General features: G+C 39.2%; 1 protein-coding gene across 1 annotated transcript in view; it reads left to right on the forward strand.

Moving 5' to 3' along the window:
- The first annotated feature begins 1,085 nt into the window (after positions 1–1,085).
- Positions 1,086–19,920, forward strand: part of LOC136855581 (blastula protease 10-like) — a 58,863-nt gene continuing 40,028 nt past the window's right edge. The window contains exons 1-10 of the mRNA XM_067132675.1: positions 1,086–1,176; positions 4,822–4,851; positions 5,126–5,155; positions 7,907–7,936; positions 8,240–8,269; positions 9,328–9,396; positions 9,742–9,925; positions 11,662–11,852; positions 12,041–12,235; positions 13,318–13,444. Of these exons, the coding sequence (XP_066988776.1) occupies positions 9,343–9,396; positions 9,742–9,925; positions 11,662–11,852; positions 12,041–12,235; positions 13,318–13,444 (751 nt within the window). The 5' untranslated portion in view covers positions 1,086–1,176; positions 4,822–4,851; positions 5,126–5,155; ... (1 more) ...; positions 8,240–8,269; positions 9,328–9,342. The remainder of the gene's footprint in view (positions 1,177–4,821; positions 4,852–5,125; positions 5,156–7,906; positions 7,937–8,239; positions 8,270–9,327; positions 9,397–9,741; positions 9,926–11,661; positions 11,853–12,040; positions 12,236–13,317; positions 13,445–19,920) is intronic.

The following is a 19,920-nucleotide window of genomic DNA, read 5'->3' on the forward strand; positions in this document are numbered from 1 at the left end:
GTTAAAATAAGACAATATGACCGGAAGTCGAGACAGCAGATAAAAATAAATCAGTCAAATTAAAGAGGTTTTCTTGAAATAAAGTTCCAGCTCACCTCACAGGCAGTACTCAAAAGTCCTCTAACCAGGCGGATCCTGACACAAAGCCATCTAGACCCTCAATGTTTAGCCTGTTTTCGAAATGGAATATTCACATTCACATGGCATGACCTTCAGAGAGCACGAACGATCGCACTTGCCGGATCTTGGCGACTTCTTGCGGCATAACCAGCACCTCGCCCAGGGTACGATGCCCCCTTGTCTCCGTGGGAAGCCATACTGACACTAGGTCTTCGTCAGCACTGACTTGCTGAATACCTACTTACTTACTGAACAACACCCCATAATCTATATGATCCATTTGTGTGAAGAGAAAGTAGAAATGGATTTTCTGAAGAAACAAATTCACAAACAAATGAATTATCATTTGCCAAAACAGCCGCGGCAAGTCGGAGTCCTGGGGTTTAAAAGTAGTATGACATTTCTCATTTGGAAGCAAGGGGGTCGGGAGGAGAAAGCAATTCGGTTGTTTACAGTCGAAGACTCTCGGAGAACTACAGAAAATGCAGATTAACTGTCTTTGCTGCCTTGAAATGATATTACTCAAGAATGATCTAGAGATGAAGTGAACTCACGAATACTGAAGGTGATGTGAAATCGCTGAATTATGATGGTGGAAGGATGGGATGATTCTGGATCGTTGTCCATCCATCGAGGCCAAATAGTTCGTGTGATGATATTATTTATTAAATGACTCAGCGGAACGGCCATCTTTTTCAAACCCGTTTCATTAATATTCAAATGACTCTTGGCTGTTACAGGGTCGATTTTCAGGTCAATTCCATTACGCCAAGAGAGAGAAATAACCATAAATCTCATAAAGTCTGTAACTTTAGCATTTATCTTTTGTATAACCCGAACGGTGTGATCAAGAGATAATGACATGCGTCGAAAACATACCGCGGATAAGCCACGCTTCAAAATACCAACGGAGCAGGAACTATAAAACTCGCACGAGGCATTACATCCATACCACTTACCCCGTGTCTGCTATTCTTCGGTACCAGTCAGGATGGGTTTCATTCTGTGTCTGTCTACTTGTTCCTTGGTGTTCATCCTCGCCTCGCTGCTGGACAGGTAAGTCTTGTCGACAAAATCTTGAATTCCCGTTAAGAGATATTTCATAGATGACTCCAGGTGGAAGCTGTGGTCCTTTAGATTTCAACTAAATGAGGCATAACTTTCCGTACAAAGGAAATGTCAAGTGCTTACATTCGAAATAAGGCTAAGAAGAACAGTATACAAAAAAATTAATCCAGCCGAAAGTTTAGAACGTGAAACGTAAGTAAGTTTACTTGGAATTTTTACACCAACACAAATAAATTCTTTCCCACCAACACAGTCTAATACTAGTTTTGCTTTCATTGAAAATCCTTTCCACAGCCCTTAATTAGCTTTATTTTTTATCATACATCCTCAAAACCCACCACATTACACCCTTAAATGCTTCTCGTTCAACTTACACCAAATACATCTCTTCCCTTAACTCTAAAACATCTTGCAAAGTTGCTTTATAACACTGCTCTTCCCATATCAGTCCATCACCTTATCTATCTATCTATCTATCTGCCTTGTCTTGGTGTGGTCTCAAGTGTGCAGGAGTTGGTGTTAATTTTATCAAGTGTAATTCTATACCAAGTACATCAGTCATGACGCTTTGGGAATGATCAAGGTGGCCTTCTCCCCTCTCACCTGCTTTCCCTACCTGTAACCCATTGTTTACATTTGCCCAAACAAAAGTAACACACAATACATATATACTGTGAATACCACATATAAATCCATAATTGCGTTGGTAGCTTCATGAATCAGCTTCTGTGAGAAATTTCGGTTTGTAGACCACTGCTTTAACACTTGACCTGCTGTCCCAGAAGTTCAAAGGGACTGCCTACTACGTGCCACCAAATTCAGGGCAAAATTTGTTCGTATTTTTCATGATTTTGCAACCTCATTCTGTCTGTGACTCTTCTCACATAAACTCTGTTGACACTCATATATCTTATACACTGAAGAATGGATAAGTTCCCGCATGAAAATAGAGAACCAAACGAAATATTCAGGGCACATGCTGCGCTCCTTTAATTCATGCTGTGGATCATTTTTCAGCCCAACTGCTCATAGGTCACAGGGAATTTGTTCTCCAATTTTCATTCATTATTACAAAGCTAGATAGGGTTTGGTACGTTTCGGCGTGACCGATTCGACGTCAGAGAAATAACTGAACTATTCGGCGTAACCGTTAAGGCGTCAGAACATTGCAGTGTCACTGTCTTTAAAATCTTTTTAGGATAAATTTTTCATGCAGGGGAATCCAGAGCAGGCCAGAGGTCCAAAACAGGATGAAAAAGGGTAAAAACAATGAAAATACCCAGCTTCTAATACGACTTTTTTGTCATTTATTCTTGGAATCAAATAATGTATTACACCATTTTATAAACATGAAATAAACTAAAAACTTGAATCGCAAAAACTGTATTATGAAAAACTGTTCAAAAACCTAGTCAATCTATTTAATCTTAGAAATTATTTTTTCATTTCGTAATTACGAGTAACACCCGTAAGAAATTCAATAGCGTCTAATGATTCAACTTCCAAATGACATTTTTATTCGCTTATCATCATCTCTATACTTGTTTAGGTTTGGGGGAGCCTGATATCCAGCTGTCAACTTTTCGAGATATGCGCCACGTCCTTTCTGTACTTTCCGTAGGGCATCAATAAATTTCCAGATTGTGGGGTGGTACATTCCAGGCTCATGTTGCAAACATCGATTGGCAGCTTCGGCGTGTTAATTGGTCCAATCTTCATTGTTTAGAGTTCGCTCATAAAGGTCCCATGTCTCGGGAGTGAAAATTGGTTTCATCCCTGCGTTTCCACACCTACTCAGTTGTCAAACATGAGTATCCTGAAACCAATGAAACAAGGCTGTTAGTCCATCAGGAAGAACTGCTGCTCATATATCCTTGTATTCGTCCATCTTTTCCGGTGGAACGAAAACGTCCTATGATCATATTAGCCCATAAAGCAAAGTCAGAATCAGTTTTATAACGATTTGACAAACCCAACGAAACAAGATGTCTGTGCACGTTTCGGGTTAGATGGAAAAAGCACCCCTTAATGCAAACGGTGGGAAAAGCATCTTGCAAAGCACGAATGGCACCTTGTTCAAAGTCACAAATTACTGAAGTCGGTCTCAAATTAGGTTCGACGGTTTTAAGTAACTCAAATAAACGAAAATGTTACTCTTTGTTTGTTAGAAAGCAGAGCATAAACCATAGGAGCGACTCCTTCACGCTTCTTAGCCGATACAGCGTACACCTGATGAAAAGGGCTTGGGACGATAGTGAAAGTCCCGTCAGCAAACCAAATTTCAGAGTAGACTAAATGTTGCAGCCAGCTAATTCCTCCAAATACTAATTTCTCTTCCACACCCAGCTGGGGAACACGTAATGTATAGGACTCAGGTAAAACTAAATGCTCCAAATCAGTTATGTTAGCTGGTGCCTTGTTTAATAATTTTCTGTTCCTTGCCATAAGTTTTCGCATTGCAGGCAAGTCTGGAGCTAAGGCTAAACTAGCCTGAGATGCGCCAGCCAAAAATTTGTTTACCACAACAGTTGGTGGCTTGAGAGTTTCAGCACTTCTTTTTGTAACACTTGTTTCTATCTTTTCAACCTCTATTTTTGCAGTAGATGCTTCGTGGTTGTGTTTATTCAACTGGCAAATAACTTTGCCATCCTTCATATGCAATCTCACTTTACATCAATCTTTATGTTCACATCTCCAAAACTTTATTTCAGGATCACTTTTGCTCATTGCGTCAAAAATAAAAAGGTTATCCATCGTGTATCACTTGTTTCTCCTAAGTTTTGATAAAATACTTGATGCCGTTTCGAATGATAGGGTTTAGACGACTGAAAAATTTGAAGCTGAACCGGGCTTCGAGTTCTGTGAGTTTCTAGCTTAGGCTAATTGGGCTATTTGGCAATTAAAACTATTACGACTTAACTTGACTGTGACGAAAGAGAGAGAGAGAGAGAGAGAGAGAGAGAGAGAGAGAGAGAGAGCGTTAATGACAACAAGCAAACGAAGGGGACTGCCTTGTTTTGATAAATTTTCTCACACTACAACGACGAGTTACTAATTTGACGCCAAAACGACCCTCCGCCGAAAAAAACTCTCCGTTGAAAGGGCTACGCTGAATCGGCCACGTCAAATAAGCTACGCCGAAACGTCCCATTCCAGCTAGATACCACAGCCCCTATCCAGATTCGCATTAATTTATTTATTTGTGGTTGTTAAGACTGGCGCCACAACAGAGATTCGCATTAACATCAGTAGAATTGCATAACCTTATGCAAGATTGATAATAGGTTCTCGAGAAGGTTCTGATATACAAGAACATATAACATGAAGAATAGACTCATTTGCATATGTTCAAGAGAGAAAGCAGGGTAAGGAGAGAATCCTAAGGAACAACACCAGAATTAGGAAAGGAGTGGTTGTTATCTGCTACTGACTATCAATTCAGTTTTAGTCAAGATACCAGGGGTTTTGCTTTCATGCTTGCGGCAATTTTCCTCGCAAAGCTGTTTGAAAACGTTCGTAACTACTTCCTCAGTATTCAAAATACGTTGTATAGTAGTTTCTTCTAACATACATAATTACGAGACGAAAATATTCATGAAAAATCATTCTAAAATCTCAATCTTTCGTTTTCAGGAGTCGGCGACCGATGAACCAATCATTCTGGTAAGTAACAATGGGGGAAATGACATTCAAAATTCCTTTGACAGTACTCGAAATATAATGCTTTTATAGCCTCAGGGCAGTTGCTAACCGTTGATTGTGTAAAGGTTCCTGTATTTATGATTTTTTTTTCTCTCTCTCCTTTTCGTGTAAAAGGTAAAAAGATTGAATTTAAAGATTCGGAATTTCAGAAGCTGATCATTTTCCGTATAAATGCCATAACACTTATGATGAGATAATGAATGAAACTCACTGAACTGACTTATTTCACCAACAGGACGATCATCTAGGAGTACGTCAGTTTCCGGTGAGTCTGCTGCATAGATATCATTTTGGTCGATTCATTTTTACTTCGTCATTCGTCACTCGATAGCTAAAACGGAACAGGAATTAAGATTACTCTCTTCGTAAGCAAACCTCCATAGAACAGACATTATAAATTACATTTGGAAAGGTTTTCGTGCGATTCGTTAATTCCGCAAAAATCTGCCTACATACAACAAAAAAGTATGGTTAAAGATACCATTGACAGTGTGTAGCACAGCGATACACGGTATATAGCAAGTTCTGGAACTCTAATAGCATAAAACTGAGTGTTACTTTGACGCTTCTTTATTATTTTCTCTTGCTTCAACGAACAGACAGGATTAATTTTCTTTCATGCGCTTAATATAATCCGTTAACAGCAGTGAGTGCCATTTCTCACCTATTCCTGTTCTTTTGTTTATTTTCGTTTCGTAATAACTGATAGAATTGATACCAAAGCGTAACAAATTGTATAAAAAGGATCATGGAGGCGAGGACATACCAAATATTAATGCATTAATAGGTGAGTGTCCCATAAAAATGTCATTGTTCTAGACTAATACTTTTTTTTATTTATAAATTCGTCTTGAAATGATGCTGAGGTTGCAATTACACCAATAGCGCAGGTCAGATTACTGTGTTGAGGGTGTCTGCCCACCTTGTGTGTGACCCACAACAGTCTACAGAGTATTAGGCTTATATTTCCCTGATTAGACCAACTGAGCTGCTGTGGTCTTCAGCGGGATGTGCCCATGTCGTTGAGATGGTGTATGCAAGATACAGGTGAATGGCGCAGTGTGCCTAGGGGTCTGATGAAAAGGGTTCACCTACAGTTCAGCAGTTAGAACATGAATGTGGCAGTGGATGTCTTATCATTTCTTGGGAGCCATCCCCTGTCAGCAGAGGAAAAGTTTGATGAGGTACACACTCACACACACATACATATAGATATGTATATATGTATATATATATATATATATATATATATATATATATATATATATATATATATATATATATATATATATTGTTATGGGCCCACACCCATCAAACATAATAAAGTCTCTTAAAATACAAATAAAGTCACTAACGACCAAGTCCACAATAGGTGGAATGGCCGCAACAGAGTGTACAGAGATGGAATCAAGGAGGATAAAGAAAAACTGAAAATAAAACCTTAATATTTAATAAAAACTTTTTATAAAGAAATGACCACTGAGCCTCTTACAAAATACATTAAATAAGCACAAAAATCAACCACACACTGAAAACATTGAATAACAAACACACTTACACCAAATTAAGACAGACTATGCAATTAAACTTTAAAAGAGAGGCCCTGAAAGTAATAGAATGTCGAAAAGTCAGAATAACCTAACTTATTCTTTCTTTCTTTTCTTTTAACGTGCTTTTTCCCATTTTTGTATGGGGTAAGCACGACGCCTTCTTTTGAAGGACTTTTTGATCTGGCTTTGGGTAGACCTGTGGTCTCGATCGGCTGCCCTGCCTGACATCGCTTAGACCCCACGTATGTTTCATGTATCATACCCGACCCAACGCCCTTTCTTCCCAGCAGCGAGAAGTTATTGCGCCGGGTATGGCGAGTTCGAGACGTGTGAGATGTTTGTTATGTTTTTAGAAGGTGTTGTAGTGGCTTTGTTTTTGTGTGTATTTAGTCTGTAACATCCATTTGCTTTTTAAGCAAACCTATCCGTTGATTACATATATAATCCCGGGATGTCTACACGGATAGCAAAGTGTCTGCCTCTCTGATCAGTCGGCTGCGGATTTGAACTCTCCGCCACAGACCTCTACGAAGTCCGAAGCTGCTGCTGTAACCGACTGAGCCATCGAGGCTCTGAATAACCTAACTTATTACACACTAAATATTTATCAAAAATAAACTGCTTCCCTTAAGTGAGCTCTAAACGGTGGTAGTGGCTAACACAGCCTTCAAATCACGGGTCGAGGGGAATAATATATGTTCCTAAGACCTTACCAAATGTAAGAGAGGTCCCCTTGGCAAAATAACTGGGCCAATGACGCAGACTGAAGAGTAAATCACTTTAACGTCACAAGACAATCAATGGACACGGTCGTCCGACAGGTAATCACACCTTACCAGTTGGCAGAGAGGTCCCCTTGGCAAAATAACTGAACCAAGGGCGCAGACTGAAGAGTAAATCACTTTAACGTCGCAAGACAATCAATGGACACGGCCGTCCGACAGGTAATCCCAAAATAAGTCAAGCCCTCACTATGTTAATGGTCCAGAAACGACTGACTCAGTCCTGGCGAGACAGCGCCGAATACAGTTCGGATGAGAAGCCAACACCACACGTGAAAATAAAACAAGCTCATTGTAATTAAAACTATACAACAAGTCAGAAATGTCGGGGGGAGGAGGAAACAGGGTCACATTGTTCCAAAAAAAAAAATAATTACTGACAAAGTGACTTATTCAAAACAAATTAATTTATGCTAAATATAACACAATACTGACAATATACATACATATACATATATATATATATATATATATATATATATATATATATATATATATATATATATATATATATATATATATATATATATATATATATGTATGCGGCAATTATATATATATATATATATATATATATATATATATATATATATATAAATATATATATATATATATATATATATATATATATATATATTGAGAGATAACTGTAAATCTCAACAACTGCCAACTTTAATTTTTCAGGAGACAACGACCGAGAAACCTATCATTCTGGTAAGTAAAATGAAAGGAAACGTTGTCAGTCAAATTCCGGTGATGTCACTCGGAATATACTGTTACTAAAGTCTCAAGCTGCTAATTTACTCAAATGCGATTGAACCACTGAAGAAATAACCATCGATTGTATTAACGTTCATGTATTTACAGTAGTTATTTCTTAATCTCACACTAAAGGTGAAAACACTTATGCTAATTATTCAGATTTAAGATTCAAACGTTGATCATTTATGCAAATATCAGAGAACTTAGAGTACAATCACGAGAGAAATTCACTGAACTGACTTGTTTCACCAACAGGATGACCATCCAGGGAAGCGTCAGTTTCCGGTGAGTGTTCATGCAAAGGATTCTGCTCCTTTGATTCTCGCTCATTCTCCGTTGCCGAAATCTTCAAGGGACCAGGGCTGAAAGGTCATGCATTCGGTGGTCGCTTTTCAGCGGAACACATTTTAGATTTGAAAGGCAAAGAATAAGAGAAGAAAATTTAAGAAAAATGTCAACCCACGAATTTAGAAGCAGCACCGCCCACAGCAATACCAGCGGACGGTTCCACAGCTCTGTAGGACGAAGAGCGAAAGACACGTGTCACCCAGCTTTTTTTTATATCAACTATTACCTTTCAACATTAATGTGACTTTCTTTAATCGTGCTGTCCAACCTCTCTGACTAGTATTCCTTAATGCAATTGTGGGGTTTTCTCCCAGTTCCACCTCTAGGTCCTTGGGCCTCGTTTTCGTCGTTTTCTTGATCTCCTGACCATGCTGTCCCACCGTTCCAACCCGCTCTTTTCACTGTCTTGAGCGCTGTTTGGCCGAAAGGACCGCTTCAGTGCCTGGCTTGACGGGGGAACATTCATAAGCCATATATCATTCAAACATTACTGTGACGAAGTTTTTGAACGCTTAGTTATGTGTCACAGGGCCCTCTGTTGCACAGGTTTAGAATCCAGCATCTATCAGTTGACATGAATGATTCATTGATTTACAAAAATGTGGCCATAAAGCCAAGAAAGAATTGAAGCACTTTCAGCCATTCAGTGATTAAGAGAGTGAAAAGATGGAGTTGGAATGGTTGGACAGCAAGTTGGACGAAAGGAAGTGGGGATGGAGGCAAAGTAAAATGCTAAAACGTTGGTGCAGCTAGGGGCCGAAGGTACGCTGCAAACAGCCTAAGTTAGTAATGCCAAGAGAGCACCACCCCTCAATGGTGCTGTGAATGTCGGGTTATCATAGGAATACCTCTGAGTTCTGACTAGCTTTCGTAACAACGAGCTTACTACTCCTGGGGCTTTCACTTCAGTGTAACTGTTTTCTATATATATATACGTCTCAATCGCTGCTTCCTTTCTCCAATGTCATGTTCTCAGGAACTGATTTCATCCCCAGGCAAGAGACCCTCCTATGTTCACCCCTCCGAACAACGCCGAAGCTGTTCGCATCCCGATGAAAGAAGACGTAAGTGCCCTCCGGTGACTTTTCTCTTTCCGTTCGTTGAGCTGACGACTCATCTGTGATGCTAAATAGTCAAGATTAATAGGATCAATATTAGTCAAGATTAAGGTTTCATATCATGATAAACATCCATCTTTTTCGTAAATGTTTGTACTGTTATTTTAGAGAAACCGAAAACTTTGTTTGGTTTTCATTTGTCCCATTCCGTTAAAATACCAAGAACTTACATTTTCTTATGTTTGGAGTTTTGGTAATCTGTTGCCATCTGTTTAAGTATTTTTACTCTGATGCTGCAGTCTTTTGTTTGGAGAAAGGAACGCGATATACTTTATGAACCCACCCCAACAGCTCGGTGGATTTGAGAACGTCAACCCCACTCACGTCAACGGCGAAGAGCTGTTTGAAAGCGACATCTTGCTGTCTCCTGAGCAGAGAAGGCAGTTTCTGGACAGGAAGGCCATACCATCCCTTTCCTCGAGATGGCCAAATGGACCAAACGGAACTCCAGTTGTGCCGTACCAGTTTGGAGACAGTGAGTGAATGACTACTTGCATTTTATCGAATGTTCAGAGATCTGCAACGACAGGATAACCACATGAACAAGAATGCCTCTCTTATTAGTGCTAATAATGCATCGATCATTCGCAAATCAATTTTATTATTATCTTTACTGTTATTATTATCTTTATCAATGTACATTTTTCTTAGTAGAACAAGCTGAAAGGCATTCGAATGCCAACCTAGTATATGTTCACAAAATAGAATAAGTGAAAAAAAGGTAAGCAAAGAGCAAAGAAGAAGAAAGGATTAAAAATAATGTGTATAGCCAAATCCTGTGCATTAATCAGTCTTACAGTGATCCTACACCATACATTGTGTCACTGATCCCTATTTTACATACATTCTTATGCTTCCTAGAAATTAATTAAGCTCCTTACTTGGCAGTGCTTAATCCTGTTCATCTAGCAGCACTTTCCAGCAGTCTTCTGCTCCTCCGGCCAGGACTTCCTTGAAACACTCTTTTTACCAACCCTACCGCCTTCCCCTCTTTGCACATTGTCACCCCCTTCAAATACTCAGATGCTGTTTTTCACCATTTGACCTCATCTTCCTCGAACTGATTCATTTCTCACCCTTCCTCCTACCCCTCAGACACTATAGAATTAATATCATCAAGATTCAATATATGTCACCCAATGGCTTTCAGTATAAACAATTAATTTCTGTAAAAGAGGGCTGCCCTTACTACCATTTCATATTTCCAGCTACATTCCAGACTTTCTGGAGAACTCTGGCGGTCTTCTTTGACATAGTTGTCATCTGGTGCTTTCACCTTAAATCCCAGAATGAATCAGCTTGAGAATGAATCAGCTGCTATTCCTTCACTGTCCATCTCAACAGTTGCTGGCCTAACATTCTTGTTTCCATTGACCCCCAAAACCTCACTCTCGCTCAAATTCCCCTTCCAGGTTTGCTTCTACAACTCTCTTTTCTTTTTTTATCTTCCAAAAACCCTAAGATATAGGAATCAGATGAAAATATATCGTTTTCAGACTCGTAAAAATATCCTTAAAAGTACCAAGCAGCCATGGAAACAAAATTTCTCGTCTGAGACCAGCCCGTCTACGAGATCTATCGTCCCTTGATTCATGACAGATGCTGACTGCTTTTTGAAGTCGTATTCTGCACAGCAAGTCAACATATGCCTCGGCATTTCTGTCAAGTCTACTGTAATATTTTTCCATTTCCCTCTTGCTCAGAAACCTCTCTAACTTCTGTTTTATTACAAACTCTTGATCCACACCCTTTCCTTCGTCTAATGCCGCACAGCTCTCGCATTGCAACTTCTTTAGCTGTTACTCTCTTAGTTAAAACTTTACTCTACTGTAAGCATTCCTTAAGGTTCTTTGCAGCGTCCCTTCGACTCCTAGGAACAACCCCCTTCATTTATTTTTCTGTACCTTTTTCAAACCTTTTTACTGACAATTTCTGTTTCAGGCCTGAATGACGTCATAGGCCCCAGCACTTGGCCTTCGGCCTAACTGCTATATTCTATTCTATCCTTACTCAACACCTTCCCAGATATACAGTATTAAGTAATGCTATAGTCCTTATAACACTTGAAGTCATTCATTTCATATTTGTCCTTTTACAAAGAAACGATCCTTGAAACCCTCTCTTCGTCCAGAATATCACAGGATTCGTTTACCTTCTCGCCTCAACAAAATAATGAGAATCATTTGCTATTTTTCTTCTACATTGTTCCAGCGGCTGTGAGTACCACAGCAGTAGAGGCTGGTCTGGCTCACTGGAAGGAGCATACTTGTATTGACTTCCAGTTGATCACAGGGACTCCTCCAAGCAGTTACTTGAACTTTATCAAAGGCTCTGGGTGCTGGTCATACGTCGGGATGCAGCCATCACCCCAAGATTTGTCCATCGGAACTGGATGCTCTTCGGTGAGTCTTTGGTACCCAGCATATTACATTTTTAATTCAAGTTGTCTGAGTTTGAAGAATATACTTAGGCTTTTTTTTTTAGTTGGTATTTCTTTGATCTGTATCACAAATCCATATGATACATTTCCTTCAACAGTTGCTCCTACTCAGGTCCCTGATGCTATTGTCATCTCTCATTTACTTTGCAGCTGGGCACTGTTGCTCACGAGGTGGGCCACGCCATGGGATTTTTCCACGAGCAGTCACGTTCTGACAGGGATGGCTACGTGACCATCATTCTCGCAAACGTACAAGCCGGCAAAGAGGGAAACTTCCAGAAAAGTGTTGACAACAACTACTCTCTGCCGTACGATTTCTCATCAGATATGCATTATGGTTCGAATGTAAGTTGACTGACGTCTTTCTTGAAGCTTGCTACAGAGTCCCAGTTTATAGATTTTCATCTGATTCCTTTCACTTCGGGTTTGTAAGATAGTCTTTAATTTTTATTCCTTTTATCTCGACGTTTTTCACTCAGAGACAACCGCAACTATTGAGTTCATTTATTTGTATAGTTCAGAATAAGAGGATCGAGGCCCGTCTAACATAATTATGCAACCTCTCTTATGGCCGATATTCGAAGCTGGATTTCCTTATCATCAAACTGAATAGAAGAATCAGAAGGAGCGAGTTGAAAGGGAATTGTTACAGACTTTTTTTTGTTAGTGATAAATTCCAGTGCATAAAAACTTCTCCGTACACTTAATAGCTGTCTATGCACGAAAGGCTAACTTTGAAGTCAGGGAACATTTCACCAGGTCCAGGAGCCTTTACTTCTTTTCAGATGGTGAAAAATGAGTTGGACTTTTGAAAATATAATCTTCACGTTTTTATTTTTATTTGTGATCTGTGCCTTCATTACTGAGTCCATGTAGTTACGCGGAAACTGATGCTTAATCGGTATTTATGTAGTTTACATGCATAGATGAAAAATTCCGAAGAATATAACATGATATGAATATTTATATACATTCTATGTCTGGCGTACAGTAGGTCTAAATTACACGCATTTTAGCATTTCTTTTTCATACCCAAGGGAATTCTTCTTATAGTACAAACACCAATAATTTACCTGCAATTACGAAATAAGGTTGTGTAACAGTTTTGTGAATTAGATTATGCTGGAAACAAATGTATGTGCATTACACTTCATATCCTTGCCTTCGGTCACCAACTCAACTTTCAGTGTTCGTGCAGTATTTAGGGCACAGAATGTTCTAGCAAACAAAATCATTCTCCGAATTTCGGCATTTTTCTGCTCATCTTTTCTAGTGATCCATGATCGCTAGAACCAACCGCAAGACTTTAAAAAGAAATCTGAACGTTTCTGCTCCAGTCAATCTACTTGTCTGAGAATTTATGCAATACATTTCTTGAGTCCGTATAGTTCGCCTTTTAATCAAGCTTTGTCTTGCCGTTGGAACAGTACTTTTCTGTGAATGGCAAAAACACGATAGTAACTAAGAATCCGTTGGCGCAAGAACTCATTGGCAACAGATATGGGCTGAGCCACTATGACAAGCTGCTGGCAAACACGATGTATCCTTGCATTAGTAAGTTGAACCTAGTATGATTTACCTGTTGCAGTACGAATAGTGAAGGTGGTTACAATTGGCGCCACATTCAGTATATACAAGGTGCTTTATAACTGAGACATTGGACAAAACAATAGTGAGGATTCAAATAATCTAGTGCTATCCTTCCTTGTCCCTTTCCCGCACCAAATCAGCAAAATGGATGCAAAAACTGCGGCATAACCACGAACCCTTGCCTGAACGATGGCTATGTAGGAAAGAACTGTTCCTGTGTTTGTCGCAGCGGAACAAGTGGCACTCACTGTGAGACCGTCATTCAAGGCTACTACGGTAAGAGGGTGATTTCTGGTCTATGGTAGAGAATACTTGATAGTTCCTTTTGACAGAAACGAATGAGATTCTGCAGCTCTTGTGGCTAATGGAATTTTCTTCAGATCTGAAATACCACATTCCAAAATATCATTTTTTACTATGGTAAAACATATAAAGTTACTTATGAAGTATGTTTCATCATGAATTGATTGGCCTTAATGAAATAAAAAAAGGCTTATTGAAACACAGTCCATACCAAGCACATTATCAAATGTAATATATCCAGTCATTCTGAGAGAGTAGCTTTATTTATTTAAAATCAATGCATTCTGGATAGCAGACTTCAGGATGTAAGAATAGTGGACTATATGAAGGAAAAACGTGAATGCTCTAGGTGATTCACTGACTGGAAGATTGGCTAAAACTCATACTTGCTCAAACTATAGTTTTGGAAGAGAGCTTTGTCCTTGATCCTAGTTATTTTTCTTTTTTGCGTTGCAGATAGTCTTTCTCAGGTTGCTCAGCAAATGTCACTGCACCGGGGACAGTAACATCTCCCAACTACCCCAATCATTACTCATCAGGTAAGTTTACATTACACAGCTTGGTAACAACATTTCTCAGGCGCACCCCAGCATGGCCATCAGATGGGTCTCATAATCGTGTATCATCTGTCTCTTTTCCCTCTGAACTCAAGTATCGGTTAATTGCCTTTGAGATTCGGCATGAGCTCGTTCTCCTCAGCCTTTCATTCCGAGTCCCTCTCTGAAGACTGACGTTCTTTCAGCCATTCGTTCAGTTATTCACAAGTTTGATCGTTTCTATTATCCGACACCTTGGATGTTTGCCTTAATTCTAATGTTTGGCTGTTTAGCAAATTGATGGCCAAGGTTCAGTGCAAATTATATATATTCATCAGAGACTAAAATCTGTACACGCTTTCTGAGGACTGCTGTGGCCGGCTATTTCCTACTGTCGGATCCGAAGGCCAGAGAATGTTTGGCATGGTTGCCCGTTTCTCAACTTGACACCCTTCCCCTCTCTTGGACAGTTCTGTCTTTCCACTGGAAATGTTGACGATAAGTATGCCTGGTGACCACCATTGCTGATACCATGCAAATCATTAAATTCAAATGGGCTAAAGACTATGATTACTTTTAAACTGGGTAACCAATTGATTGATTATGTGCCCAGAGGCAGTCTGACAGATGACTTGATTCTCCTTCTCAGTTATAAAAAAGTGGACCTTCTCTTCAGCCCTCCTCTTTCCCAGTGCCTAGAAGTCAAGGATGCAGTGTCGTAAGCTGAAACATAGACTGACTGCCTTGCCATTCTCTGTGTACTTCAGTAAAAGTGACAATGACTGGTTTTCCATAACACTTCAGCTCAAGGAGATTCTTTTTGTTTTCTAACAAGTCATGCGTTAAAGAAAAGCATTCCTAATTAGTAAAACCACTCTGACAAAGAACACCCACATGCAAGTGACTACTACTATCACTGGCATTCATAAAGGACTAAGAATTCCTGTCTCTCTCTGGGCAAAGAAATGAAAGCTTACTGTACATGTAGCTGTCCACTGCCTTTCCTTTGGGCATACTCCACTTCAGGAGGAGCTGCTAGTCAGAAATGCACTATACTTCTTCCACTAATTGGTGCTTGGGTTTCTGCCTGGGCCTCTAGGCACTCAGACTCCAAAAAGAACCGCCTTCATGAAAGGAGAATGAGCACATACACCCACCATAATATAAAACAGGATGAAAAAGAGGCTGAAAATGCATACTATTTCTAAGAACATTATTTTCTGCTTTGGTTCCCGAATCTTGAAATAAAAATCAATTCAGAACTGCAGGAAATGTTAGCATTAGCAGTACAAGTATTCTCTCACTCCACATTATCTTTCTGTTTTGGTTACAGGTATAAAGTGCTGAGAGTGGATCCGACACTGTGTGTACCACTGTGAAGATAAGTTCAATTCCTTTGGACTTTACGGAAGGGACAATTATTGTGATGAGCAGCTGCTGCTGTTTCGATTCTCTTGAGATAAGGACCACAGTCTTACTGTCGGAGAAGTGTAAGGACTCAAAAAGTTTGCTGTGAAGGATTCGGAGAAGAGCATTTTGTACATTATTTTTGGAAAGATAATTACATTATTTTGGTAGATAATAAACTGATATATCTGCTTTTTGTCTAACATTTGCAGTTACTGTGATCAAGAACTTGTTGTTGCCGGTACAGAATTCACCCCGAGCAGCCAGATGATCCTCTTCTTCCAAACAGGAACAAACTTCTATTCTGGATGGTCTGCTAATATGACCTTCCGACCCGTTCCTTCGTGCCAGTAAGATTTTTATTTATTATTTAAATTAAGTTCCTAAGGAAAACCTCAATTGGTGCTTCCCACTCTGAAGTCTGCAGACTGCTTTTCCAGGATTTTTGTTCGAAATTCTTCGTTTCTCAGCTCCCAGTTACTAAAATCTTGTTCATTTTCCATTTCTTCCACCCGATAAGCTCTCGGATTTTTAGGTGACTGATCATCATTTGAACTTTTAATAATAATTTTGGTTTCCGTCATGAAAAAGTTTGCTAATTTCCTTCCTTTTCCTTTCGTCTAGTGACAGTAAAAAGTTGATGAAATGCCTACTTGTGAAATTTTCTACTTCTTTTCAATATATATATATATATATATATATATATATATATATATATATATATATATATATATATATATATATATATATATGTGTGTGTGTGTGTGTTTGTGTTTGTGTGTATGTGTGCTAGTTGAGGAATTAATTTGAAATTTTATGCATTGAAAATGAAAAACAAGATTAAATCATATTTGACTTAGAGTTCAACAGTCTAACCAGTTCATATAGATGCTTGTTTTAATACTCTAAGCTGTTTTTATGTTGCTTAGATACAAAAGTTGCTTTATTATCTTAACCCAGCCTTAGTGTCTATGATCATCATCATTAATGGAAGACGTTTCTTGGATATAGCCCTTCAAATGTGGATATAGGTCTGATTAAGCTGGCCTTCAGCTGGCATAGGCTGTCACTCTTGGGCTGTGCGTGCAATGTCATGTGTGGTTGATGTACAATCAGCCACAGCCTCTCAGAGATATTAGGAGTCCTTGACATATGCTCTAAGAGCCCTGCTGGTGCCAACAAGGTTCACTGACAACTTACAATATTTTGTTCTCGTGAACTGGCGGATGCATGCGTCGTGGTGGCGCTGTAATCTATTCCACTCCTTTGCCAAGTGGCTGGGATGAGAAGACTAAACTTTCCTTGTTTAGAGATCTTTCTTTTAAAGGGCTGCAGGCAGCTCTGCTGGTATTACAGGAAGAAGGTTCACCGTGTCACCAAGATGTCTTCCATTTCAGACTTGCTGTGATGGTACCACAGTCTCTTGTTTTTAGACCTTGTTTTAGATTTTGCCTGGCATCAACGAGTTCTTCGATGTTCAACTGCAGTTGAACCCTGTTCCATTTCTGTCCTGGATGCAAGTGTCTGCTGCAGGTTTTCTTTCTGGTGATTTGGCAGATGCTATGATTGTCACTGCTGAACAGAGGGTATGCATGGACTGATGGTTGGTAATCTGTCAGGTTGTGTGAAGGTGTGCCTTCGGACAGGTGCCTGAGATGTCTCGTACTCCAGGTGGACGGTGAGTTCTTGACTGAAGGTGTTGTATTTTCTCTCCACTAGATGGGTCACTGCAAAGCTGTTGGAGGTTATAGCAAATATGCCTTTGAACAGCAGTTTCATCCCAGAATTTCTTTTGCAGGAAACCAGGATAGCATCACTTCTCAGAGAGTGTAACAAGAGGAAGTTACAGCGGAATGTGCTTCATATATTACTCAAAGGACTGATCTCTCGTAATTTCAACAGGCCAGAAACAACGTCGACAAAGTGCTTTGATCAGCACAACACCAGCACCAGTACTTTACCAGTGCCAGCACGACATCAACTGCGACGAGCACAGGCGGCGCTTGCGGCGTTGCAGGGCAGGACCTGGTGCAATCAGATGGACTTTCTCAAACTTTGGTGTGGGTAAATGCCCCAACGTTGAATCCTGCGCACTTTCAGTCACATCGGTAATCTCGTCACTCCAAGCGGGCTATAGATGGTCAGTGAACTGGCAAAAAGCAACAAGATTTTTTCCATAAAGAAAGCAAGTAGATGACATTCATTTAATGTTTCGAAAATTTATCTTGGAATTCTTACACTTACAAAACAACAAAAGGATCAACAAATCTACTAGTGAAATGTAGAACAACTATTCGACAGTATATCAGCATTATAAAATATTTGCAAGAAATGTTGCAGAAAAGCAAATGTTGCATTTAAGTATTTCTTTCTCTAAAAAAATTCTTAAAATAAAATATTTGTACAGCTGTAATGCATGGGAGTACATAGACATGAGTGACTCTTAAGATCGTTACTACGTGCGTGAATTTTCAACAATTCATTTTCTATACGAGTTTACTTGCCAATCATATACACATTTCTGGTGTAGTTGTTTGATGCAGTTTTTCACAGCCTAATCATCCAACTAAATGTATCATTTTAGTAAACAAATGTTGTTATCACAGAGGTCTCCAAAATGGGCAAATAACCCTGAATACATTCAGCCTAGGCAGAAAGGATCGCGTTTCGTTACAACGGCCCCTCTTCTCTGCGCTGACGTACGTACTTTTCCTTGTTCTAGTTACGGAAGGCCATCTTCCATTGCTGTTGCCATACGCTAAATTTATTTTTCTGTTTCTCAGTTGTCATTCAATATTATCATATATCTTCTTTTAACGTGTTTGTTTTCCAATTTGTATGGGAGACAAGCACGATGCCTTCTGTGTATATGTGTGTGTATGTTGTATGTTTTATGTATGTATGTATATATATATATATATATATATATATATATATATATATATATATATATATATATATATAATGCATAATTTTACATTTGTAATAAAAGGATTGCTCCTGAGTTGAGGTCACAGGTGAAGACGGAGGAGTTACCCATTCTGAGTACAGAAGGCTTATAAGTGGAAATATATATAGGCCTAATGTTGGTATTTTGTGTGTAATTGTGTTTGTGTGTACGCTTACGCTTATTCCTTTGTATGGGGAGGAGTATGACTAAGATTTTCAGAGGAAGGCGATCGCTTAATATAACTGGCATGAGGATATTCAGGTTTCTGACTGGGGAAGAGATAGAAAGAGAATAACTGAGGAAGGAAAGTTTGGGGCCTGTCGAGAAAGAGTAAAAATTTGTGAAGCAGCTGCGCGCGCAGTTTGAGAGTGAAGATATGGTTGGTGAGCATGGGCCTAAAGAGAGCTTGTGATAGACAGTTTGTGATCATTGTGTAGAGAATGTGCAACCAGATGATGATTTGTGAAGAGTGGTTGAAAGTTTTTATGGCGACAACATTACTTGCGTTAGAATTTCCGTGTAACATTCCTATGCATGCAGTGGTGAGAGAAGTCAGTAGGAGGAGAACTGCCATGTGTATGTTATAATATGGAAAAGGAAAAGTCCCTACAGATATGACATTGCACACCTTCGAAAAATATCAACAATACTATTGAAAATTGATTACCTGTTTAAATGTCAAACGCATAGGGAACTGTAATAGTTAAAAAAAAAACTTAAAAATCTTCACGGCAATCAGAACTACGTTGTGGAAAATGTGGAAGTTTCACCAGCCTCTCTGACCTTCAACTTAAAGCAGACGATTTAAACTGACATATTAATTCCTTTCTTTTCCTAAGTGAAATGGAGTTTTTTTTTTTTGTTTTTTGCATATTTAAAAGATGAGTTAGGATTGATGAGACAGGAATTTCCTCAATCTTGCTGCCAGAGTGGCTTCTTCTACTAAATACTTCGGAACACCCATTGCATAGAGCCTTATAGCTAGATCCTCCTAAGCCATCTCTACATTTCAATCGAAATTTCCTGTTTTTTTTATTTATTTAAATGACTGTAACATCTAGATCATTGTTAGTGTTCTGTAAAAGAAAACTATTGAGATGGCTTTGTACGTCCGTCCGCACTTTTTTGGCCCGCCCTCAGATCTTAAAAACTTCTAGGGCTAGAGGGCTGCAAATTAGTCTGTTGATCATCCACCCTCCAATCATCCAACGCACCAAACGGCAATACGTCTCATATCGATGAAT

Source organism: Macrobrachium rosenbergii, chromosome 32 (genome assembly GCF_040412425.1).
Source record: "Macrobrachium rosenbergii isolate ZJJX-2024 chromosome 32, ASM4041242v1, whole genome shotgun sequence".
NCBI lineage: Eukaryota > Metazoa > Arthropoda > Malacostraca > Decapoda > Palaemonidae > Macrobrachium > Macrobrachium rosenbergii.